At 38.8% G+C, this 25,451-nt stretch overlaps 1 protein-coding gene across 2 annotated transcripts in view; it reads right to left on the bottom strand.

Annotated features, from left to right (window-relative positions):
• Positions 1 to 25,451, bottom strand: part of shank3 (SH3 and multiple ankyrin repeat domains 3) — a 189,555-nt gene that overhangs the window by 78,383 nt on the left and 85,721 nt on the right. For both annotated transcript variants that reach the window (XM_018092370.2, XM_012960073.3), the window contains exons 4-8: positions 24,702 to 24,905; positions 23,763 to 23,834; positions 16,505 to 16,613; positions 773 to 924; positions 416 to 583 (exon numbers count right to left, since the gene is read on the bottom strand). In XM_018092370.2, the coding sequence (XP_017947859.1) occupies positions 416 to 583; positions 773 to 924; positions 16,505 to 16,613; positions 23,763 to 23,834; positions 24,702 to 24,905 (705 nt within the window). The remainder of the gene's footprint in view (positions 1 to 415; positions 584 to 772; positions 925 to 16,504; positions 16,614 to 23,762; positions 23,835 to 24,701; positions 24,906 to 25,451) is intronic.

Below are 25,451 nucleotides of genomic sequence, written 5' to 3'. Positions count from 1 at the left end.
CTATTATGTTGACCTCCTTGCTGGACTATGCTTGCAGGATTCTCCAGTCTGTGGTAGTCTCAGGTCTTTCCTGCCTCTCATAATTCTTCTTTTCTGTTCCACAGAAGCTCACAGAGACTTCATGTTACGTTATTTCTTCTTAAATTATGCTTTTAGTACCATACACATAACATACCCAGGTTTTAATGTTTCCCCTTCCTGCTAGTCAGGGTTACAAGATTTCTCTTTTTTGCTCTTCATCCACATGAGGGACCTACTCTTGTAAATGTCTTTCATGTTCATTTTTAACTTTCCCTTTGAATCCACTCTACTCATCTAAGAAGCCCTATACAATGTTGCAAAACATCTCCCCTTGTCCTGCCCTGATTGTCCTGTGCTGTCTTCCTGTCTTAGGGCCCCAAAACACAGAACTCACCTGGTGAATCTCCTGCCAGCCATTTTCATCCTCACAGCCGAGGCTGGCATAGTCTCGGAGTAGCAGCTCACAACAGTAGGGATCTCCCCCAACCATAGCACTGTGATAGAGTGGTGTCAGGCCACGGCTGTCCTTATAGTCAGGTGAAGCACCCAAATCCAAGAGGGTCTGGATCAGGATAAAATAATATATTGCAGAACTGACAAGTCTTTTCAACAGGCTTTTCAACAGACAAGTACAAGGGAAAGAGCAAGCACATAAGTATGCTATCTCAACAATCAATACAATACTTCTTTCTCAGTATTGCCTGTTTATGAAACTGATTCCCATATTGGCATTACAGCAGATTTTACTTACCATCAGTACGGCATGGTTGCGGTAATGAACCGCTTTGTGCAGAGCCGTTAGTCCCTCGCGGGTTCTAAAGTCAAGATGTGCTCCTCCATTTCTCAAAATCTTTACTAGATCTGCTCCACCCTCCAATTGCGATGCAAGGGTTAAAGGACATTCTGTTGGAGAAAGACATTGTAATTTAGAATTCGAAAGATATGTGATTGGTTAGTCTAAAAAGTCTGACAGAAACCAAACAATATTCTTCTTTCATAGTTTATAAGCAGGGTAAGTACCAAACATTACTACATATACTGTAGATATATAAGAGCTACCGCATGCAGGCAGGGTTATGTGGGCTGGGAGGATGAAGCTGTTTTTCAAGTAGATATTTATACGTTCAGTTATGTTTTATCTCTATATGTGTACAATGAACTATTTTAATTGTAAGTCTTGTCTGGCTTTATTATGTAAAAAATTAAATAATAAATGATCATAAATAACCCAGTGCATCTAAATAATCATCTGACACAAGTTTTGATAGTATTTCTTTTTAAAGGGATTCACCACAACCACAAACTATTCTTTGGTTAAATATTTATTCAGCAGGTGTAGCTTTCCTTTAAGGTAGCCCAGAGGGATGGTTAGGGTCAGTTTGAAAAATCACTGACTTTTTCCAAGATTATTTAAAGGTCAAAGAATTGACCAAAGCAATTACAAATGTAAGAAGGGCAACTAAGGAGTATTTGGGGTCAGATAGATAAACTAGAAGGTCATCAGTAAAGAGGGACATTTTCTCCACTGCAGTACGTATGGTAGCAACTTAAGTTTGGAGGATTTCCTTATCAATAGTGCCAGGACTTCAAATGCTAAAGCAAACACTATTTTGCAGAAGGGACATCCCTGTCTTGTGCCCCATGGAAGGGAACATTAATAAGATTGTAACCCTTTGACTCTATCATGGATTGTTGGGAATTTATATAACAGCTTGATCTTTTAACCAAATTCAAAAAGCTGAAGGACCTCTCAGGTAATTTCATTCTACAGAATCATAGCTAGAGTCAAGAGATTTTACAACTCAGGTTTCTTGGAACAAGATCTGGGACCACCTGCTGTAGTCTGTTGGTGACAGCCATTTTTTTACATATGTCTATAAGAACTTTGTGAATGAACTCTTTAGTGTCTTTAGTGCCTTCACTTAGAGTGGGGTGTATTCTCTGTAGGTAAAGCAGCAATGGCCATTTCGATTTCCTCTTTCGAAAATTAGGGAATCAAGACAGTCACCATTACTGGGAGATAAAGGGGGAAGCACGTGTTTAAAATTCTATCAGCTGTGGCCTAGAATATGCAATTGTAGAGGAGTATAAGTTTTAATAGAATTATGCAAATTATCAAGCTATTTGCTGGGGGGCAATAAGTACAGAGCTATTGTTAGCAAGAATGTTAGGAACTACAGTGGAGAGGGATTAGAGAGGTAGGCTAGAAGTTTACTATTTTTATCTCATTTATTAAATATATGTTGAAACTGATACAGTATGTCCTTTCTTGTCAAGGCTGTTCCAAAAGAAAATTCTTGCAGCATAATGCACTTTGGAGCATTGAGTGCATATAAAGGTACTTGCACTTTAACTGAAGGAAGATGTCGAAACATATAGACCCAGAAGCAGCTTGCGGCTAAACACATGTTCGTTCATTGTGTTTTTTTAGCAGATGTGTTTTCTAGGAGTCGTTGTGCACAGATGGCTTGAGAGCGGCAGTGACATTGTGAAAGGCAACAGGAGCCTGGATGTCTATGAATGCCACTGGTTGGAACATATTTTGTGCCAGTATATATAGTTTGGCTAGAGATGTAGCGAACCTCACAAAAAAAGTTTGCGAACCCGTTCGCGAACTTCCGCCAAAAAGTGCGAACTTTTGCGAACTTTGCGAACCCCATAGACTTCAATGAGAAGGCGAACTTTAAAACCTAGAAAAGCCATTTCTGGCCAGAAAACTGATTTTAAAGTTGTTTAAAGGGTGCCACGACCTGGACAGTGGCATGCAGGAGGGTGATCAAGGGCAAAAATTTCTCTGAAAAATACGTTGTTGACACAGCGTTGCGTTTTGTGCTGTAAAGGGCAGAAATCACACTACATTTCTAAACTTGTGTAATAAACTGCTTTTACAAGGACTATTGGGTTACAGCAGATGAGATCAGCAGGGCAGCTGTCCCCAGCAGCTACATACAGAGCAGTAGAAAGTAGATTACTAGTCAGCAAAGCTACTTAAACTGTCCCTCAAATCCCTGCACAGCTCTCTCCCTATGCTAACTCAACAAGCACACACAGGCAGAATGTAAAATGGCTGCTGGGCTTCGGTTTATATAGGTAAGGGAGTGGTCCGGGGGTTGTCCAGGAGGGAGAGCTGCCTGATTGGCTGCCATGTATCTGCTGGCTCTGGGGTGAGAGGTCAAAATTTGGCTCCAGCTAAGGCGAACCCAAAATTGCGAACATCGCTAAAAGTTCGCGAACTTGCAAACACCCGATTTTCGTGCGAATTAGTTCGCTGGCGAACAGTTCGCTACATCTCTAGTCATGGTCATCTCTAGTGTGAGAGAATGGGGTGGGCTTAATTTAATTACGTATATTTTTTATTGGAGAGTCTTCAGCTAAGTTGAACAAACTATTAAGAGTGAAATTAACCCTCATGACATTGATCTTTTGGCTGAAATGTTGCTAGTGATGAGATATAGAAATATACAGCCCTAATCTTGGCTGCCATTTTATATCACACTGAATCTAACCGTCTCTTTTAGATACAAGCACATATGAACTTTGTGGCTTGACATTTAACTATAGTGGAGAATATTTTGTAATGAATTTGCCCTCAATAAATTGATATTTAAATTAATCTAATACCATCAGTTTGTTGCTAAGGATAAGTAAACCTTAAAAACGCTGAATGTAAAATTACTCGGAGTGATTTTCTAAGCACGTTTGCAATTTAAATTGTTTTTTTTTCAGTTTCAAAGTTATTTCATTTTTTATTAACTGCCAATATAATGAAATTTGTAACAACAGTGCCAACTACTGGTCAATTTCTGTAACTGTACAGTGAAAGACAGTCAAGGAGATATACCTTCAGAGAGAAGATATACCTTTGAACGTCTAAGGTTTACTTATCCTTTGAATCTTTTATGAACCCTTGTCATACATTCATAGTTGTCTTTGTTATATTTAATTATGTTTTTTATGGTTTGCCATGGTAACAAAGGCGTTATAGGGCAATGCTTAACAGCATTGCTCTATAACTCCTTTGTTACCATGGCAAAACGTAAAATACATAATGAAATATAAGAAAGACAGCTATGGCCTTAATTCACAAATACATTTGTAGTGCTCTGTTTGTGTTTGTAGCACTTAGACTCCTAACTAATGTGCAACACAGGTATTGTGTACCCTGTTTATTAAAGTTGTACTCATTGTATACATGTCATGCACTGCCACACTGGATTAAGCCACATATCAATGCACTGCCACACTGAAGTAAGCAGTCCATTATCAATGTACCAGTCCAACCAGTTCAAGTAAATATGGATTAGTAGCATCAATTTTAACCATCAGCAGTCAATCAGATCAACTTTTGTCAAAACAGACATTGGATAATGTAACACAAGATGCAAAATGTCTCAGTATTAGTAAGCCATAGCAAACTATTAGTAGTGTGTAGTAGCGTTAGCTGACAGTACTAAAGGACATATCTAGTATAAATAAATTTAAAGCAACTGGACTTGTTAAGTAATCATTGAAGACGTTTCACTACTCATCCGAGCAGCTTCTTCAGTTCAACTTCAGTTCAACAAGTTGAACTGAAGAAGCTGCTCGGATGAGTAGTAAAACATCTTCAATGATTACTTAACAAGTCCAGTTAGTTTAAATTTATTTATACTAGATATACCATGACCTGGATGAATGAAAATCTTCATAGACATAGTACTAAAGGACATTTTGCACCTGTTATTACATTACCCCAGAGGTATGTAAACAAAGCATTTATGTAAGTATAACTATACCCAGGTGGAAAGTTAATAGCCAAATATGAGACTGACACCACTAAAGTGATGCCAGCCCTGGATCTTTGACAAAAAATAATTAATAGAAAGTGTAATTTGGCATGGTAAAGAAATGCATGTTGCTTAGTCTGACAGGAAAGAGGCATAGCTTTGTTCAGTTAGTGCAGTGGTTTTCAATCTCTTAAAGGGGACCTGTCACCTTAAGAAATAATTCCAAATTGTTTTCTATTGTGTTTGTCAAGCAAATTAAACTTTACTTACACTATATAAATTATTTTAATCTTATTTTCTTCAGCCTTGGAATTCACAATTGCTGTAAGCAGGCAGGTTCCATTTTGTGGACACTGTTATCAAAGCAGGCATTGCATCCTGCCAAAATCTTGTTTCTGTGCCAGTATGGGGGGACCTGATGCCCAGGTCTATGCACTGGTTACAGTACAGGTATGGGATCCCTTATCCGGAAACCCGATATCCAGAAAGCTCCGAATTACGGAAAGCCTGTCTCCCATAGACACCATTTTAATCAAATAATTCAGATTTTTAAAATTGATTTCCTTTTTCTCTGTAATAATAAAACAGTATCTTGTTTTTGATCCCAACTAAGATATAATTAATCCTTACTGGATGCAAAACAATCCTATTGGGTTTATTTAATGTTTTATTGATTTCTTAGTAGACTTAAGGTATGAAGATCCAAATTACGGAAAGACCCCTTATCCGGAATACCCTTGGTCCCGAGCATTCTGGATAACGGGTCCCATACCTGTATTACATGGTGCGGAGGGAGGGGGAATGTGAGGAGAGCAGCAACATCTAAGAAGTTCTGAATTGAAAGTTAAAGTATCTCTCTGCCCCAGCTCTATGCCTGAGGCATAGAGGCGGAGCAGTCAATATATGATTGACAGCTGGTATTTTGAAATGCTTTTATAATGGGTATGGATGTGTTAATAAAAAAATGATTTGGGGTTTCTTGTTTAATTTGAAAAGGGCTTTTATTATACAGCTTTTTATGTCTGGGTGACCGGTCCACTTTAACATACGACCACTTAGATCATAACAAGGTTACAGACACATGAAAATATGGTCATAACTGTCACCTTAATGTTGCTTTAGGTATATTCAAAGCAATAAATAAGTATTTATCCCCCAATCTCTCCCCAGTGGGCCTCCAGGATAGGGCCTGCAACTACAGCACTGAGCTCCACAGTTTGGAAACCAATTAGCAAAATTCCAGTGCTGTCATTTATCATATCAGTATCCCTTTAATATGTTCTAAAAAAGTAAAGATTAAAGTTAAAAAATAATAGAATAACCTGATATAGTGATAAAGCTATAATGTTACTAACTATCATTCAAGGAACATCATTCACCCAAACTAAAGAAAGCAAAATTGATACCTGTTATTTAAAAATTCATCATTTTGACTTGATAATCAATATAAATATTAAACATGGTTATCATTGATCTGAACATCAATAACAAGAGTAAGCAAACATACATGTACAGTGATAATGAAAATACATGAGCCATGAATTACAAGTGATTAGAGACTTGAAAATTCCCAGTAATATAGTATAACTAAGAACTATGATGTCTACATTAACAAATATAATGTGCCATAAATCAAATCAGTACAGCTTAAATAAAAAGAGCAAAATGCTCTCCGAAGCACACAAACAGATGTTACATGTTGCCCTATGGTTGAAGAAAAACAACAAGGTCTAAATATGCCAAACTATTTTAATATATACATTTAAAAAAAAAAAGGATCATTAATGTGGTTACATTCCTAATCCAGATATCTAAGGCTGATGCCACACGAGGCGTAGGGCTGATATTTTCGGCAAGCGGAAAAACGCTTATATATTGGTTGCACATTAAATTGCATAGAACTGTATTTTCTTGCAATAAAATAAACGTGCAACATCATCCTTAATCTATAGAAATATGCATAAACATGGACTAGAACAATTATGCAAAAAAAAATCTAATGTTTACATGACCAGTACAAAATCAAAACAAATGTTTAACCCTTTCCCTGCCAAGCACGTAGCTCCTACGTGCTGGCATAAAAAGACGTTAGGCGCCAAGCACGTAGGAGATACGCTTTCTTTATCTTGCGCTCGTTCTCTGCGCTCAGCGCTTAATCCCAGTGCAGAGAACGAACGCAAGGTAAAGAACTCCTAGAGAATGAGGGGGGTAACTAGTGGCCCCTGGGGCGCGATCGCCCAGGAGGCCCAAAAGAAAAGCCAGCACATAGATTCGATTTTCTGCTCTCTCCCTCCCTTCCTGCACTCCCCCCTCCGCTCCCCCCTCCTCCTGTGCCGCCCACTCACCGATTCTTAACTGCAGCTGCTGTCCCTGCATCTCCTGTCTCCCTCCTGCGATCTCCAGCTCCTTAACCCCAGGTAAGAGCCACATAAACACACATACACCCACTTACTAGTACACACTTATACTTACACATACACATACATTTTTGGGGGGTTTCACACATTCACAGCACTTATAGCACTCACACTTATTTGCACACACACACACACATGCACACAAAACACATTTTGCCATGTGTACACACTCACTTACACACTTATGTAAATTTTTTTTTATAGCATCGTTTTTATTCTTGCCTGAAAAACATTTTTTATTGCCATTGCGGATAGCGTATTCACTAACCACACTGCGTAATACCTTTTGTGTATTGTTTTAGTGTTTTTATTACATTTTCTGTGATTTTGGTGCATTTTTAGTCATTTTATTGCATTTTTAGCCATTTTATTGCATTTTCAGTTATGCATAGTTGTTGTTCGCTTGACTTTGTCTGTAAAACTAATTTGCCCAAGCCAGAATACTCAAACTGTGATTCTGACTGCAGATATCACTAGGAAAAAAAAAACATTGATGTTAGGTTTTTTGGGGGGGATTTTAGCAATTTTATTGCATTTCATATTGTTCTTTGTTACTTATCTTGCACATGGACATTTTGTCTGCTGTATTTCAATTTGGCTTCCTCTGTACCCCACGTAGTTTGGTAAATCTATGCATATTGGGCATCAAACTGTTCAGTAGAACCCTGGCGTTAATATTTAGAGTGTTTCATGTTGGTACGTCATGAAATGTGGGGGTACATAATGGGGCAAAATGCAAGCTTTGTGACGATTTTCAGAAATATTATAAAAACCATTCTGTTTAGCATAGCTTTGTAGTTTGGTAGTTTGCAGTAGAAAGATGTATTTACCAATTTTTGTTTTGTCAGAGTGTGTACTTTCGGAAAATGTATTGTTTTCTAGGGTCTCCATACTGTTAGGAGGTCTTATGGCACATAATACACATACGGGGTGCAAAAACTGCACGAGCCGGAGCGTCATTTGTGAAAATTCATATGCACTATTTTCATTTGGGTGCCCCTGTACTCCGCATAGTTTGGTAAATCTATGCATATAAGGCATCAAACTGTTCAGTAGACCCCTAGCGTTCATACTTAGAGTGTTTTATGTTGGTACATTACAAATTGTTGGGGTACATAATGAGGTAAAATGTAAGCTTTGTGACGATTTTCAGAAATGTCATAAAAACCGTTCTGTTTAGCATAGCTTTGTAGTTTGGTAGTTTGCAGTAGAAAGATGTATTTACCCATTTTTGTTTTGTCAGATTGTGTACTTTCTTAAAATGTATCGTTTTCTAGGGTCTCCTTTCTGTTAGGGGGTCTTATGGCACATAATACACATACCGGGTGCAAAAATTGCACGAGTCGGAGCGTCATATGTGAAAATTCATATGCCCTATTTTTATTTGGGTGCCCCTGTACTCTGCATAGTTTGGTAAATCTATGCATATAGAGTTCAAACTGTTCAGTAGGCCTGTGGTGTTCCTATTTGGGGTGATTTGCCTATGTATGCAAGAAACTGTGTGAGATAAATGTGGCAAATTTCAACATTTTTAGGCGATTTTCTGAAATGTCATAGAGACCACTAACTTTAGGAAAGCTTTGTGGATTGGTACTTGGGTGATGAAAGGACTCTTTACCTATGTTGGATTTGTCAGAATGTGTACTTTCCAAAAATATATGGTTTTCAGGGGTCACCCTACATTTCTGCAGTTTCTATTCCACATAAAACTGCCGTGTGTTTATGAATTAGGTAAAGGTAAGCCATGAAATTAGTGTGCACAAGGTATATTATGGGGTCTCTAAGTGCCATGTGCTTTGATAAACCTATGTATAGTGGGCATCAAACTGTTCAGTAGACCTCTGGGGTTCATATTTAGGGTGTTTTATCTTGGTATCTAATGACCTATAGAAAATAAGATGCTGCATTTTGGAAGTTTTGAGGTGATTTTTGGAAATGTCATAACAATCGGCAAACTTAGGAAACCTTTGTGGCTTGGTACTTTGGAGTAGAAAGCCATGGGTACCCATTTTAGATTTCGGGGAATGTGTACTTTCCAAAATTCTATGGCTTTCTGGGGTGAATGTACTTTTTTGCAGCGTTATCCCACACAAAATGATGTAAATGTGTTGATTTTGCAGAAGCTGAAATTACAGAAATGTCAGACCATATGGGGTACAGTATGTTCAAATTGGGGCCCCTACATGCCACATACTTAGGTAAACCTATACATATTGGGCATCATCTGTTCAGTGGACCCCTGGCATTCATATTTAGGGTGTTTTATCTTGGTACCTAATGCTATGTGGGAGATAGGATGCTGGAAACTGGAAGCTTTGAGAGGATTTTTGGAAATGTTATAAAAAATGCCAACTTTAGGAAAGCTTTGCAGCTTGGTACTTTGGAGTAGAAAGACATGGGTGCCCATTTTGCATTCAGGGGATGTGTACTTTCCAAAAATATATGGCTTTCTGGGGTGTGTACTTTTTGTAGCTTTATCCTACATAAAATGATGAAAATGTGTTGATTTTGCAGAAGCTGGAATGACAGAAATGATAGATCATATGGGGGTATGTTCACATTGGGGCCCCTACATGCCACATACTTAGGTAAACCTATACATATTGGGCATCAAACTGTTAAGTGGACCCCTGGCGTTCATATTTAGGGTGTTTTATCTGGTTACTTTATGACCTGTAGGAGATAAGATATTATAGACTGGAAGCTTTGAAGCGATTTTTAAGAAATTTCACAAATTTTGATAAAAATCTGTTCTTTCTAAAAATGTATAATTTCAGGAGACATGGGACATTCCAAATCAGTTGTATTTTCATGCATAAAATATTTTTTGTTTCTGGTGTATGTGTTTATATTATGGAAAAAATTTTTTTTATTTTTAAGACATTTAGAAGCCTATATCTTGTTACAGAATTAGAATTACACAAAAATTCCATATTTTGAAAGGTTAGGTTGTCCTGAAAAAAACGATATATAGTTTTCCTGGGTAAACTAAAAGTCCCCCCGAGAAAAAGCCCCTAAATTGAAACAGTGCAAAATGTTCAAAAACTACGACAGTAGAAGTTCCACTTTGTTCAAAACAGCTGGCAGTGAAAGGGTTAAAAGTCAAATTAAAAGTCAAATCAGCTTGACATAAAACTAAATCAAAAAGTTTCAACAAAACACAGAGAAATCTGAACTAATTTCACTTCTTAGTAAAGCCTACAATACATCACTTGAAATACAGAGGCTGTTTATATACTGTCAAACCATGTCACTTATTGAATAAAATATCGTTTTGGGTAGGAAAACTGGTTTAAATATAGACCACAGAGATTTGCTAATGGAAGTCATTCAAAAAGTCATATAAATTGGAGCGCAGTACCTCAGGGTTCAGGTCTGGGCCCAATTAATGACCTTGAGGTTGGTATTGAAATCAATGGGTCTGCCTTTGCCAATTACACTAAATATGTAGAGTAATAAAGTCTTCTCTGGATGTTTATTGTCTCTAGGGAGATTAAGATTGATTGTTCAGCAAATTGTAGATGAGATTTGACATAGAAAATATGAGGCTAGGCATCTGTGGGAGTAGAAATAAGCCTATTAGTTATAAAGTGAATTAAACAATATTTTGAGAATGATGACAATGAAGGATTTGAATGACATTGTTGACAGGAAAAACCAACCATAGCCGCTGAGGATTTCATCAAGCAAAAGCATATTTTTGAAACAGTATCGTTTTAGATATGGTTACTCCTCAAACTGATAACTAATACACTATGAGCATCAGATAAAAGATGATAAAACAATGCCAAATAATTTTGCTATTAGCAATAAGATAATAAAACAAAGCCACATAATCATACTATTAGCAATAAAGGAGCAAAACAATTGACTGGTAAATCCTAACATGTGCCTCCATCAGAAACCTGAAGATGTTTCTATCAACGCTTCTGCTGTAGATGTGTATGATGTACATAAGCATTAATAGCAGGAAAGGTGGGTGATAATAGAGGATTATTCACTTATACAAACATGTACATTCTCAGTTAAAAAATTGCTCAGCAGCACATTTGATTACAAATCATAGGGGGAGATTTACCAAGACACGAACGCTCCGAGCGTATTCTCACAGATTTTTTTGCGCCCGCGCGACTTTTACGAGCGCCCGTGCGATTTTTTTTCGAGCGGCCATGCGAAAAATTCGGAAAGGCTCTGCTGCTGTTTACAATGGTTCGGTATGAAAGTTTCGTGACTTTTGGATCGCCAATACGATATTATCGTCACTGATATGATTTTTTCGTAAGCATTTTCGGGATATTTGCGATCTTCAGAAATTTTTGTTTCCAATCCGAACTTTTCCCATTCGGGATTCGAATTTGTGGATTAGTAAATCTGCCCCATAGTGTCTCATACCACATGGCACTTATTCCCTGTGTATTTATATGTATTTATTATAACACTTGTCCTGCCTGTGTGTAATTGTGTATATTGTAAGATTGTACAGCACTGCGTACCCTTGTGGCGCTTTATAAATAAAGTTATACATACATACATACATAAAGACTTTGGAGACAAGGGACACTGTTATGGTAACATTAATTAAAATGCATTGGCTGGTGTTTTCTTTTCACCAATCTTAAAGAAAATAAGGGTTTGCAGAATAATTCCTTTTTTATAAAAGAGCCACTGCCCAAGCCATTGCCCCTACCCATTTAGGAATAAATCTGTATAACCTGACATAATCTTATTGAGGCTTGATATTTTTTTCCAGTGGGATAGCGATGCTTACTGCTTGGTAAAAAAATCTGAAATTTGTCAGAATTCTTGGTATCCACTTGCAATTCGCATTAGTGTCCTTTAACAAAGAATAACATCTATTCATGGGCGAAATAATTTGGCAGGCATGGATTTGTGGCGAATTGTTGCGTTTTGCCATTGGTGGATTGTTTCGTGAAAAAAGAAAATAGCTGCGCGCAGTTTTTTGTGTTTTGTTGTGTCAGTTTTTTGACATGTGCAACAATTATTTTTTTTTGACGCAGGGCATTTTCGCCGCTTTTTCTTGTGAAACAGGACAGATTCGCTCCTCACTAACATCATCACATTTGAGTTAACTTTTATTATGATGTAGAGAGAGTGCTATTCTAAGACAATTTGCAATTGGTCTTTACTTTTAATTACTTGTAGTTATTTAGTTATCTCAGTTTCAGTTCAGGAGCTTTCCAGTTTGGAGTTTTGGCAGCTATTTGGTTGCTAGGGTCTAAGTTACCTAGCCAACCAGGGAGTGGTTGGGATGAGAGACTGGAATGTGAATAGGAGAGGGCCTGAATATAAAAGAAAGTTACAAAAAGTAACAATAACAATAATAATAATAAAATTTTGCTGCTGGGGTCAGTGACCCCCATTTAAAAACTGCAAAGAGTTGGAAGAAGAATGCAAATAATTCAAAAACTATAAAAAATAAATACTGAAGACCAAAAGAAAAGCTGCTCATAATTGGCCATTCTATAACATACTAAAAGTTAACTTAAAGGTGAACCACCCTTTTACTCTAACTATACATGGAGCGATGCACTTAGGCTGTTTGTTTTGTTGACAGCATATTTCACTAAATTTGCACATGTGCCAGGCCCTTAGGCCAACAGAGATAACAGTTCCAACATTTGTGCTGGAACAGTTAGCTTAGGTTGTACTGTTTCTCCCTAGGTTCCTGGCAGGGCATCAGCCATAAAAATAGAAACAGAAGGAACACATAATAGAGAGTGCAAAGTGCTTAACCCACCTATTAATAGACATTTGGACCCTCAGGCAAATAATATGATTGACATTTGTGTTAACCCACTGAACATAAGCTTGTGTGGGAATTCACTGACTAACAGAAATTGCGGAAACTTTCAGCTCCATCCAGCTTTCCATATGATCTCTTCAGTTAGTCTTTTGATCATATTAATGACTATCAGCAACTGAGCTTTTGTTAACATCCTTAGTTACTGGTAAGTGTTGCTTCATGAAGGGCCTTCTAAAATATTTTAGTAGATGCAATAGTATGACTATAACACATAAAGTGACATATAAGATTATAGGTTCTGTTCCTTGGTGGCTAGTTATTCATAACCTTCAAGGACTACTGAAAATATGTAATGATAAATAGTGATGTGAACTGCTAAACCAAATTATTCAGGTACACGGTGCAATGCCAGGTTCCCAAAAACAGCATTAAACCAAAGAAACTAAGGCCTGGCCTCCTTGTACCCAGGAGAATGGCATAGCGACAGCTCCATGAATGTTAAACACTGAATCAAATATTTTGACCTAGAAGAGGAACAGTGTAACAGAACTACTGAATTATGAATAAAAATCAAGAACAAAACTACTGATCTAAATGTTAAATACTAAATCAAAGCAACTTGGCTTCAAGAGAAAAAATGTTAAACCCAGAACTAAATCAATTAAAATCGAATCAAATATCACTCTATTGTTGCTGAAATATTTACCGTGTAGTTAGATTTATAATTATGCTGCATGTGTTTCAGCAGTATAGGAAATACATACTTAAGGGTAGCAAAAGCTACAAAAGGTTGATATACAGTATGTATCATTTGAACGTGTCTACTGACTGATTTGAACTCCAAATCTATTCTTTCTCCCCTCAATTTATTTTTTTCACAATAAAAAAGAGATATAATCCTAAGCAACTTTTCAATATGCATTAATTAAACATTTTTAGGTTTTCAGAGTTATTTGTAAATGTAAGCTCTTTTGGAAAGGTTGTTTATATACACCAGGGATTCCCAACCTTTATTACTTGTGAGCCCCACTCAGATGTAAAAAGTGTTGGTAAACCAAACAAACATGAAAAAAGTTCTTTGGGGATGGCAAATAAGGGCTGTGATTGGCTATTTCGTAGCCCCATGTGGACTGCTAGTCTGCAGGAGGCTCTGCTTGGAGTAGAACTATGTCTCTGGGCTTCCAAAACTTGCCTCCAAGACAGAAATTCACCTACTTTGAGGCCACTGGGAGCAACATTCAAGGGGTTGGTGAGCAACATGTTGCCCCCGAGCCACTGGTTGGGGATCACTGATATACACCATATCTATAATTTGCTTATAATGAAGCCTATGGGAAATAGCTATCCCGTAATTCCGAACTTTCCTGATAATGGATTTCCGGATAACGGATCCCATACCTGTAATGATAAGAAAAATAAGTTCCATTTTAATGAATAGTACCGTATTTTCCGGCATATAAGACGACTTTTTAACCCAGAAAAATCTGGGTTAAAGTCGGGGGTCGTCTTATACGCCGGGTACTTGCTTGCAGGGCCCCGCAGCGTCCTCCACCACCCCTCCCGCTCGCCTGATTCATCCGGCTTTAAAGGAGCGGCTTTATCCACCACCCCTCCCGCTCGCCTGCTGCTTCCTCCGGCTGCTTAGGTTGCGCCCCATACGCGCTGACGTGACGCGTATGCACAGGGCGCAACCAATAAAATTAACCGCTGACCACCAATGAGCCTGTAACGCGGTTAATTTTATTGGTTGCGCCCTGTGCATACGCGTCACGTCAGCGCGCACGGGGCGCAACCTAAGCAGCCGGAGGAAGCACCAGACGAGCGTGAGGGGTGGTGGATAAAGCCGTTCCTTCAAAGCCGGATGAAGCAGGGGTGATGGAGGACACTTGGGGGAACTGAAGTATGTGGGGGAGCTGAAGTATGTGGGGGAGGATGTGGGGGAGCTGAAGTATGTGGGGGAGGATGTGGGGGAGTTGAAATATGTGGGGGAGGATGTTGGGGGGAGATGAAGTATGTGGGGGAGGATGTTGGGGGGAGCTGGAGCATGTTGGGGAGGACGCTAGGGGGAGCTGGATGATGTTGGGGAGGACGAGCTTTAGGACGCTGCGGGGGGGGAGATTGAGGATATTTTAACTGCAAAAGTTGTGGGTTGTCTTATACGCCCAGTCATCTTGTACGCCGGAAAATACGGTATTTGTAAAGAGGAATAAGCATAATCTACATTGCCGATAGATTTGTAATAGCAGCTCCAGCCTTGGCTGGTATTTTCACCCAGGCGGCAACCCTAGCAGACGGTCATCAATCAGGCTAGCTTTATATTTTTGCTAAACATTTAAAAAGGCTCAGTCAGTCAATTAATGAAAAGCCTTGTTTGAGAACCCATATGTTGTATTTATTATTACAGTTGGCTGATTTACATAGCATATAGGTATACCAATCAGAAATGACCTAAATGTGCAAAAAAATCAGCAATTGTGTGGCTGTTTTTATTAGTGTTGGTACTAGCTTCACAATGGCTTAAATACTAAGATGCACTAAATCCAGAATTTGGTTTGTGGCTTCAGAAAAATCCCAAGATTTTAGCAAGACTCAGATACAGTCAAATCCTTTGTAGTGGCTTTCCTGGGAATCAATGCTCCCACTAGCCAGTAAGCATACACACACATTTTTAAGTCAGTGCACACTACTAATTAAGGTGTGGACAAGAAAATTTGCATCAAAACATATGATTTATGTATTCATTCTGAGCTAATTACCTCTGTGTGCATACAGAGAGATCATTTTTGCACACGGGGTGTAAAAGTTGTCACATTTAGGCTAATGCCAGACAAGGCATAGGGCGGTGAAAATACCGCCCGATGCCTCCTACATGTGCCTGCACCCTAATGAATGGAACATGCTCGGGTGCAGGCACATGTAGACAAAATAAGCATAAAAACGTAACACTTTCAAACTCTTTATGCGTATTTCCGCTACATGTCCCGAGTGTATCTCATTCATTCGGGTGCAGGCACAAGTAGAAGGTGTAGGGCAGAATTTTCGGCAACCATTTTTCCGATTACCGAAAATATCTGCCCTACGCCTCGTCTGGCATTAGCCTTATATATTTAGAGCGCACAGGACCAAAAGGAAATGAAAAAATACAGTCCTGCCAGTGTACTGAACATAATACCATAAACTGAGCAAATAATATTTACAGAACGTGAAATCCTGGTCAGTTCAAGAATAGTCTTGAATGTGTAAGATATTGTCCAGATAATTTAGTAATGGAACATATAAGGATCTGATTAATTAGGTATATCCTTATTTAAATATTTTCTAAATCTTAGGATTTGTTGTTAAATGTTATCTATGTTGCAAACATGTTAGTCTAAAAGCAACAAACAGTCACGCTCTACTTATCCACAAGTCCTTCTACCAAGGGTCACTGGATACACAGCACTTTCCCCATACCCTTTCTCGTGTTCATGTGATCATCATATGCCCTAAAGATGCTGCTAGGCATGAGAAATGCACGCCTTCAAGAGTTTACTCACCTCCCGTGTCTGGATCCTGATAATTGGGATCTAGACCTCTCTCTAGCAGTCTGGTAACTTTTTCGATATTCTGTAACTGAATGTACTCCATGAACTTTTTTAGATTACCCTAAAAAGAAAGAAAAAGAGGACAGGACAATTTGAAAAAGAAAAACAATCCAGTGTCACAGCTCAAGCCTAACTGAATATTTATAGTAAATGTCTCTAATTTTAGACACACTTTCTAGAGAATATAAAAAAATATAATGTTTCTGGCAAATAATAGATCTAGTGTCTAGAATCTAGATAATAGAGACCTGTTTTTTGGTGTCTACATGGTGTGGAATAGCAGCCAAGAAAGTAACTTAAAATGAAAAGACATCAATGATCAATGATTTTGGGAATATGATCATTGTAATTATGATGACGAATATATGTATCAACCAAAACACCCTCGTTGCGTTATAAAAAACCAGAGACATTTTGTAATATATACACCAAAACTGCCTAGCGCACACAGATAGCAGTTAACAATGTCAAACAGTTATCTGCTTGTGTAATAAGGAGTCAAGATTAATTTGATATGCTTATAACATTAACTATGCAGCCATTTTACAAAAACAACAGTTTATTTATTATTTCATTAATTTATTTTTTATTTTTTTAATTTAACTAGTCAGGACAACAAGGCATGAGACAAATATTTCTGTTGCTGTTTTCCTGGCTACATTTTTATAATGTTTAAATGTTTTATAATTTTTTCTGACTTTCTTTATTTTAAATCCAAACATACCCTATTTGTACACTACAAATGCACATTTACAGTGGCTTGCAAAAGTATTCGGCCCCCTTGAACTTTTACACATTTTGTCACATTACAGCCACAAACATGAATCAATTTTATTGGAATTCCACGTGAAAGACCAATACAAAGTGGTGTACACGTGAGAAGTGGAACGAAAATCATACATGATTTCAAACATTTTTTACAAATAAATAACTGCAAAGTGGGGTGTGCGTAATTATTCAGCCCCCTTTGGTGTGAGTGCAGTCAGTTGCCCATAGACATTGCCTGATGAGTGCTAATGACTAAATAGAGTGCACCTATGTGTAATCTAATGTCAGTACAAATACAGCTGCTCTGTGACGGCCTCAGAGGTTGTCTAAGAGAATATTGGGAGCAACAACACCATGAAGTCCAAAGAACACACCAGACAGGTCAGGGATAAAGTTATTGAGAAATTTAAAGCAGGCTTAGGCTACAAAAAGATTTCCAAAGCCTTGAACATCCCACGGAGCACTGTTCAAGCGATCATTCAGAAATGGAAGGAGTATGGCACAACTGTAAACCTACCAAGACAAGGCCGTCCACCTAAACTCACAGGCCGAGCAAGGAAAGCGCTGATCAGAAATGCAGCCAAGAGGCCCATGGTGACTCTGGACGAGCTGCAGAGATCTACAGCTCAGGTCGGGGAATCTGTCCATAGGACAACTATTAGTCGTGCACTGCACAAAGTTGGCCTTTATGGAAGAGTGGCAAGAAGAAACCCATTGTTAACAGAAAACCATAAGAAGTCCCGTTTGCAGTTTGCCACAAGCCATGTGAGGGACACAGCAAACATGTGGAAGAAGGTGCTCTGGTCAGATGAGACCAAAATGGAACTTTTTGGCCAAAATGCAAAATGCTATGTGTGGCGGAAAACTAACACTGCACATCACTCTGAACACACCATCCCCACTGTCAAATATGGTGGTGGCAGCATCATGCTCTGGGGGTGCTTCTCTTCAGCAGGGACAGGGAAGCTGGGCAGAGTTGATGGGAAGATGGATGGAGCCAAATACAGGGCAATCTTGGAAGAAAACCTCTTGGAGTCTGCAAAAGACTTGAGACTGGGGCGGAGGTTCACCTTCCAGCAGGACAACGACCCTAAACATAAAGCCAGGGCAACAATGGAATGGTTTGAAACAAAACATATCCATGTGTTAGAATGGCCCAGTCAAAATCCAGATCTAAATCCAATGGAGAATCTGTGGCAAGATCTGAAAACTGCTGTTCACAAACGCTGTCCATCTAATCTGACTGAGCTGGAGCTGTTTTGGAAAGAAGAATGGGCAAGGATTTCAGTCTCTAGATGTGCAAAGCTGGTAGAGACATACCCTAAAAGACTGGCAGCTGTAATTGCAGCAAAAGGTGGTTCTACAAAGTATTGACTCAGGGGGCTGAATAATTACGCACACCCCACTTTGCAGTTATTTATTTGTAAAAAAAGTTTGGAATCATGTATAATTTTCGTTCCACTTCTCGCGTGTACACCACTTTGTATTGGTCTTTCACATGGAATTCCAATAAAAGTGATTCATGTTTGTGGCTGTAATGTGACAAAATGTGGTGGAAAAAGTTCAAGGGGGCCGAATACTTTAGCAAGCCACTGTAAATAGGAATGATTCATCTAAATCTACAAGGTAAGTTTATTGGAATGTGCAAATTATTTAGAAGGCAGCAGATCATGATTTTATAGTCCTTACTCATAACACAAAAATAGTAACCATTTACTGTTCCTAGGGGCTAACTGCATCATTCATATGGTTAGGGGGCAGGTAGGGGTGGGCAGAGGTGGGGAGAGTCCTATAACCCAGAAGGGGTGGAGCAAGGGGAGAGGCCAGGGTAGGGCATGTAATGTGAATCTGCCTCTCTGATTCAAATATAATACATTTATAAATGCACTGTACAGAATAAAAAATAATAGTTCAGTAGCATAACAAAGGAAGTCCTTTGTTTCTGCAGGAGGATTTGCATACCCATGTGAGAAAGCATATATTTTGGCTGCATATTTTTAAAAGATAAAACTAAAGTTTGTTGGATTAAGGCAGATCTTCTGCTTTGGGCCCTTACAATTACTGCACTGTTGATAAAAATGCAGTGGACATGATGTTATTATACAGTAACTCGCAGCATTACACCAGCAGGTAAAGGGTGTTTGGGGACTGTGGGTCTCGGATTGGGGCAGCATGCACCTTCTAGAGAATTTCAAGAGCAAATCAGCCACAAGCTAGCCAAAAAATGATCGATGCCAGCCAGCATCACCCAGATAACTGTAAAGTGAAAGATGGATTTGCAAGAGGGAGATTTCTCCATACACTGGGGTAATGTCCAGTTGCTGCATTCATCGGAAAAGTGTATACCAGTGTCAAATAACACACTTAGGCTGTGTTTGTCGGCAGGCCACAAAGGCCTGGGTCTAGGGTGGCAAAGATCTGTGGGTGGCATGCAACCTGCTGGCCGCATCTGAACTAGGGACTGGGCGGTAATTTTGACAGTTGTTTGAATCTCCCGCTCACCCAGTCCTCTGTAAAGGAAGCCCTGAAGCTATAAACGCAGGGGCTGCATGACAAGGGATCCGAATGACCCGCAGCCAGATTACACTGGTTTATGTTTAAAGATTGGCAGAATCAGATGCACCTGTGATTGGGTGAGAAGCAATAAATTAAGAAGGGGAAAGCTGGGCTGGGGGTGGAGAAAGATAGGGATGTGATGTCATAAGAGAAGCAGTTCACTTCCTATCTCCTGAACAGGTAGAAACATCCCACCTACCCTCCCCTCTTTTTTGCATATTTTAAAAAATGCCAGGATATTCTCTTCTTTATGCTCTCATATTATCTATTAATAACAGAATATGAATGTTTTCCTATATGCACTGTTATATTTTGGTTTTGGTAACATACAGTATAAATGTCCGAGTCTCCATGGTATCATTTATGTTAAATGAAAGTCAAATCCTTGGAGGTCAGGAAGGATTTTTTTCCATCTTGAGGCATAATTGGCAATGGCTTCAGGCTGGGTTTTTTGCCTTCCTCTGGATCAAAACAGTGGCTATACCGTAATGTATTTAAAGTTGTATCTGTCACAGCAGTGGTAGGACCTTGCCAGAGTACTGCACAGGAAATTTTAGAGGAGGGAGAAAGGAGCTTCTCTCAGTGGGTTGATTACAACACTACTACTGCTTGTGCTAGGTTACAGTCTGCTTGGATTTTCTATCATTGAGACACTGCAGATTCAGGACTGGCAGCAGGGCTGCTGAACTTCTCTCATGGTGGGAGATGCAGCTCCTGCTGGTAGCAGAGTTTGGGACCATCCTCTCTGTAGGTAGAGGCAGCCTAATACTCAATGGTGGATATAATGACATAGTGCTGATCTCAAGTCTTCAGTAAGGAACAGCAGAGCATAGTAGTGATCTCTAATGGAATTCTGGCTTTGAATATTGCCTTGGGGTGAGGCTGGCAAGGTCCTATTTATTTGATAAAATGTAAATAAAAGCTGTGGCCTCTTTTTACCCATTTCTGGCTCCTGGTGTTTCATTAAGGTATGTAACAATGGGGTTCAGAGGGATGGTTGAAAACGAAGGGCAATTGATGACTGGTAAAAATGCAGGAGCAGGGTGGTGTGTGCGAGTGGGGGGGCAGTGGCTGCCTAATGGCCCCTGATTTTTAAATTTGGCCCTGGACACACTGGCGCACAATATTAAATAGCACAGTGACCTACCAGCATTAAATGATACATGATACAGTACATTGGGGCTCATTTACGAAAGCAATTGCAGTTGCAGTCATGCAAAATTGACACAGTAGTTGCGCAAATCAGTGTCATTTATTAAAGGTACTTCCATCAATAGCATTCCCTTGAACCTCAGCATAGTTGAGTTAAAAGACATTGCATCTATCTTGCATTATGTTGTAGACTGAGTTACTTGACCTATTGATTCTGGGGGCATCCTGGAGCTAAACAGGCTCCAAGGTTTCAGAAGCCATCTGCATCAATAGTCAAAGCAGAGGTGCTATTGCATGCATTGGATGCAGCTGCATCAGCCACATTGCACCCTTGCAGCAATATTTGATGGAATTATAATAACAATTTGAATATTGGGTAAAAAAACACGATGACTAGAATTCTAATTTCCACTTGCTGCAAATGTGGGTGCATGAGCCCTAGTGATTCCCAGCATTAAAGGAGAAGGAAAGGTTCAGTCACTTGGGGGTGCCAAATGTTAGGCAACCCCCAGTGATTATGATCACTTACCTTGTACCCCGGGCTAGCAGAAAACTGCACCCAGTGATTGAAGCTTTCCTTCTCATTATATAACGGTGACACAAGGGGGCATACAGTATTTACTAAAGGGTGAAAGTGAAAATTTGAAGTATTTTTACCAAAATTTAAAATACCCCACAATTTACTAAAAGGACAGTACAACAAGTTTTGTCGAATCAGCTTAGCTTTGGTGAAAATTTACTTCTTTTGTGATGGTGAATTTACTCCAGTGAACTCATATACTAAGAGCACATGAATCAATTTTCACCAAAACAAATTTGCCACATTTCTCTTTAACAGCGTATTTTTAGTACATTTTTAAGTAAATATGAGATGTAAAAATACGCCTGATGAATTAAGACAAACTTTGGTAAAGTTAAATGAGGAGAAAATTCACACATTAGTAAGCATGCCTCATTGCATTAATTGGCTGTAGCAGGAAATTGTATAATGACTTGCAGCATTAAATAGCGCACTGAACAATTAGCTTTATATACCATAATGGGCCAGCAGCATTAAATACCATAGTTACCCTCCACAGCATAAATGGAATAATGACTGCCAGCATCAATGAAACTGTGACTACCAGTATTAAACAGCACTCCACAGAAATAAATAAAAAAATGCAGTCACTCAACAGCATTAAAAACACTGCTTTCCCAGATCATTTTGAGGACCCTTTAAGGAATTGTTCAGAGAAAAAATAAAACTAGGTATATAGATAGGCAGTACAAAATATAAAATATAAATTAGTTAATTAGTTAAAAATGTACTCTGTAAAGGCTGGAGAGAGCAAATGTCTAACACAATCGCATAAACATAACATAAACACTCTTTATCCTTTGCAGTTCACTAACCTTAGCAGTAAGTAACCAATCAGTGACTTGAGGGGGCCATATGGGACATAACTGCTTCTGAATCTGACCCGTGTGTTATGGATCAAAAGCAAACTCATTGAACAGTTATGTCCGATGTGGCCCCCCTGACTAATTAAGAGATTAGAGAGCTGAAAGGAGGAGGTAGTGTTCTGGCTATTATGTTAGACATCTGCCCACTCCAGCATTTGGCTAACTAACTAGAAATAATTGTGATATTGCACATCTTATCTATTTACCGAGTTTCATTTTTACACTACACTGTTCCTTTTAAAAGCCCACACTATGGTTGTGGAAAACAATATAATTTATCGAAAAAAATTACGCCCCCCCACCACCAGGGGTGAGGGTGTGTGGGGGCCACTAAGCTATGAAAAAGTGCCCCCCCAGTCCAACCCTGCACTCTAAGCACAAGCCTCTTCTGTGTACCCCTGGTTTAGTAGCATTAAATAGCATAGAGACTCCCCTGCATTAAATTTATTGGCACAGTGACTACCAGTATAACAGTACATTGACTTGCAGCATTAAAAAATGCACTGACCCGACAACATTAAAAAGCACCGTGGTTTGCCTGTTTTAAATGGCATTTTGACTCCCAGATAATTGGTACAGTGACCACCAGTATTCAGTGGCATATTGGCTCACAGCCTTAGATGACCTATCATTTAATAACAAGCATTAAACGGCACAGCAACTCAGCAGGAACCCACTGCACACTGTTGTAAACAATACCATTCACAAACTTTCTTTCATTGTTGGAAGTGGTCGCTAAACAGTTTCTGAGTCCACAAAGTCCATATAAAGCTTGTACAAAGGCAAATTTGTTCCCACAGAGGCATTACGAATAATTTTTCCATTACCGACTTTTATTACATTCCCCCACAGAAGGAGGACATTAGAATTGGTCAGGCAGACAAATTTCAAACCAAGTTTCAGACCAGCAAACAGGGCAGGCAGCATACAAGCAGGGTGACTGTGTGACTTTATTGTGGCATGGCAGACTGGCAAGGTCACTACAAGTTGGGGCCACATGGTCAACAAGGTCACCCAGATTAATTTACTATGTTAATATCATGCTTTTAAATTCCTCCTGTATGTAGCATTTTGGTCCTATGGAAAGGGGACATGGATTACTCTGCAATTGTTTTGGCAGCTATCTTGCTAAGTAAAATGGCATGGGTGTTTAAAGGATCCAATCTCACAGGAGATTTTAAACCACTGACAAGCTACTTTCAGTTGTTGCAGGACTATAAGATGCAGTGGGTTTCACACTCTTCTTTGATAATTTATGTAATTCAAATATGTTCTTAGGTTTACTTACCTTTGTATGAAGTTTGGCAAACTGCTTGTCATCCAGCAGTGACTGTGTGTAAACTCGCCTCTTGTACCGAAACTAAGAAAAAATAATCACAATAATAGCTTAGTCAGTCAACAGCTATATCAACATTTTCTGAACAAAACTTTATAGAATATGTTTATAAATGTGTGTAACAAACACCTCTATTGATATACACCACATATAGCCAATTTTATACCACAGTACACTGTGTACAATCACATATATAGTTAGAAAGCTATGTAATAAGTGTTGCCATATATGTAATGGGGTGTTAAATTTTGGAGTGAAATAGCTTGACAAAAAACAGAGGGAAAATGTTGAGCTGAGCACCAGTGCTTTTCACACTTTTATCAAAAACCACTTTTCATACTAGAACCTTTTCTTAATTTGACTTTGTCCTGTTGAGTGCAAAAGGTTATGCCGGGTCTGAGGTGGCTTAGAGTATGATGAACATTACTGAAACAGTATACTATGCCTCTCTGTACTGCTGCTGGCAAATGTTTAAAGGGTTGCTGCAAATATGCCACTGTCCCTTTATTAGTTAATATAACCTAGCACATATGCAAGCAAGACAACACTTGCAAGTCAAATGTTAAGTACAGTTTCCCTTTAATATAACATTGTCTTCTTGGCAAGGATATGGTGATATAAAGTCAGTGCTGCCCTGAACCTTTGCTATCTAGAATCCGTGGCAAATATGTGAAATAATGGAAGGCTGTTGCTACCGGAAAAAAAAACTTTAGCATTTATGTAATCTGTATCTGCAGCTGTTCTAAACTGCATATACAGTTCTGTACATTTTGTTTACATACAAACAATAACCTACTTGAGATCCTGCTATCTTAATTATATTCTGTCCAGGAAATGTTAACTAAGTGAATTTTAACTACCCAACCCACGTCTTTCTCTGAGCATATTTACCTCCAGGTAAGGAACAGGTGTTGCCAAAGAAGGTGGGTATTCCCGTAGAAGTCGTTCCTCATCCAAAAATTTGCCAGCTCTCCCATTGAAAGCAGGCTGGAAGAGCCCATAATTTAGAACGTCCTTTAGGCTGTGATTTAGTGTACACAGGATCCGCTGTTTGGCCACCCACACCGGAGCATCAGGGTTCAGCCGGAGGCACTTCTAGAGATCACCAGAAAGAGACAAATTATAGTTATTATGCTGCACTGAAATGTGTCTGAGAACAGCCAGTGAACACTGTATAAAGTGAACAGCACAGATTTACACCATGGAAGCTACATGTTACTAACAGCCATGCTAAGAATGAGGAATAATTGAATCACAAAACGGTTGAGATCCTACTTGCCTTCGGCAACTAAAAAATGTTCTCAATTAAAACCAATGATAATCTGTAAAAATTTTCTAACTACCCATGTAAGTTTCAAGAGAATATACACAAATTAGTTTATAATAAACATTACCCTGCTGGCATCAAATAGCCCTTCCATGGCACAAGAACAGTAAGGATATGTACTGAAATACAGATATTAAAGATATAAAAGAAAAAAATCAGTCTAGGGATTAAATAAGGACTGCTTGATCACTGACACTGACATCAAACAAAATCCCCAGGGATTCTTTTTAGTTTGCACAGGGTTCTCCAGTAAAGATTAAAAGATAAATATTTTATTAGAAGTCACATTAAAATCCCTGATCACTGACACACAG

The sequence above is a fragment of the Xenopus tropicalis genome, chromosome 3 (genome assembly GCF_000004195.4).
Source record: "Xenopus tropicalis strain Nigerian chromosome 3, UCB_Xtro_10.0, whole genome shotgun sequence".
In the NCBI taxonomy this organism is placed as follows: domain Eukaryota; kingdom Metazoa; phylum Chordata; class Amphibia; order Anura; family Pipidae; genus Xenopus; species Xenopus tropicalis.
This window is presented reverse-complemented; position numbering and strand designations above follow the sequence as displayed.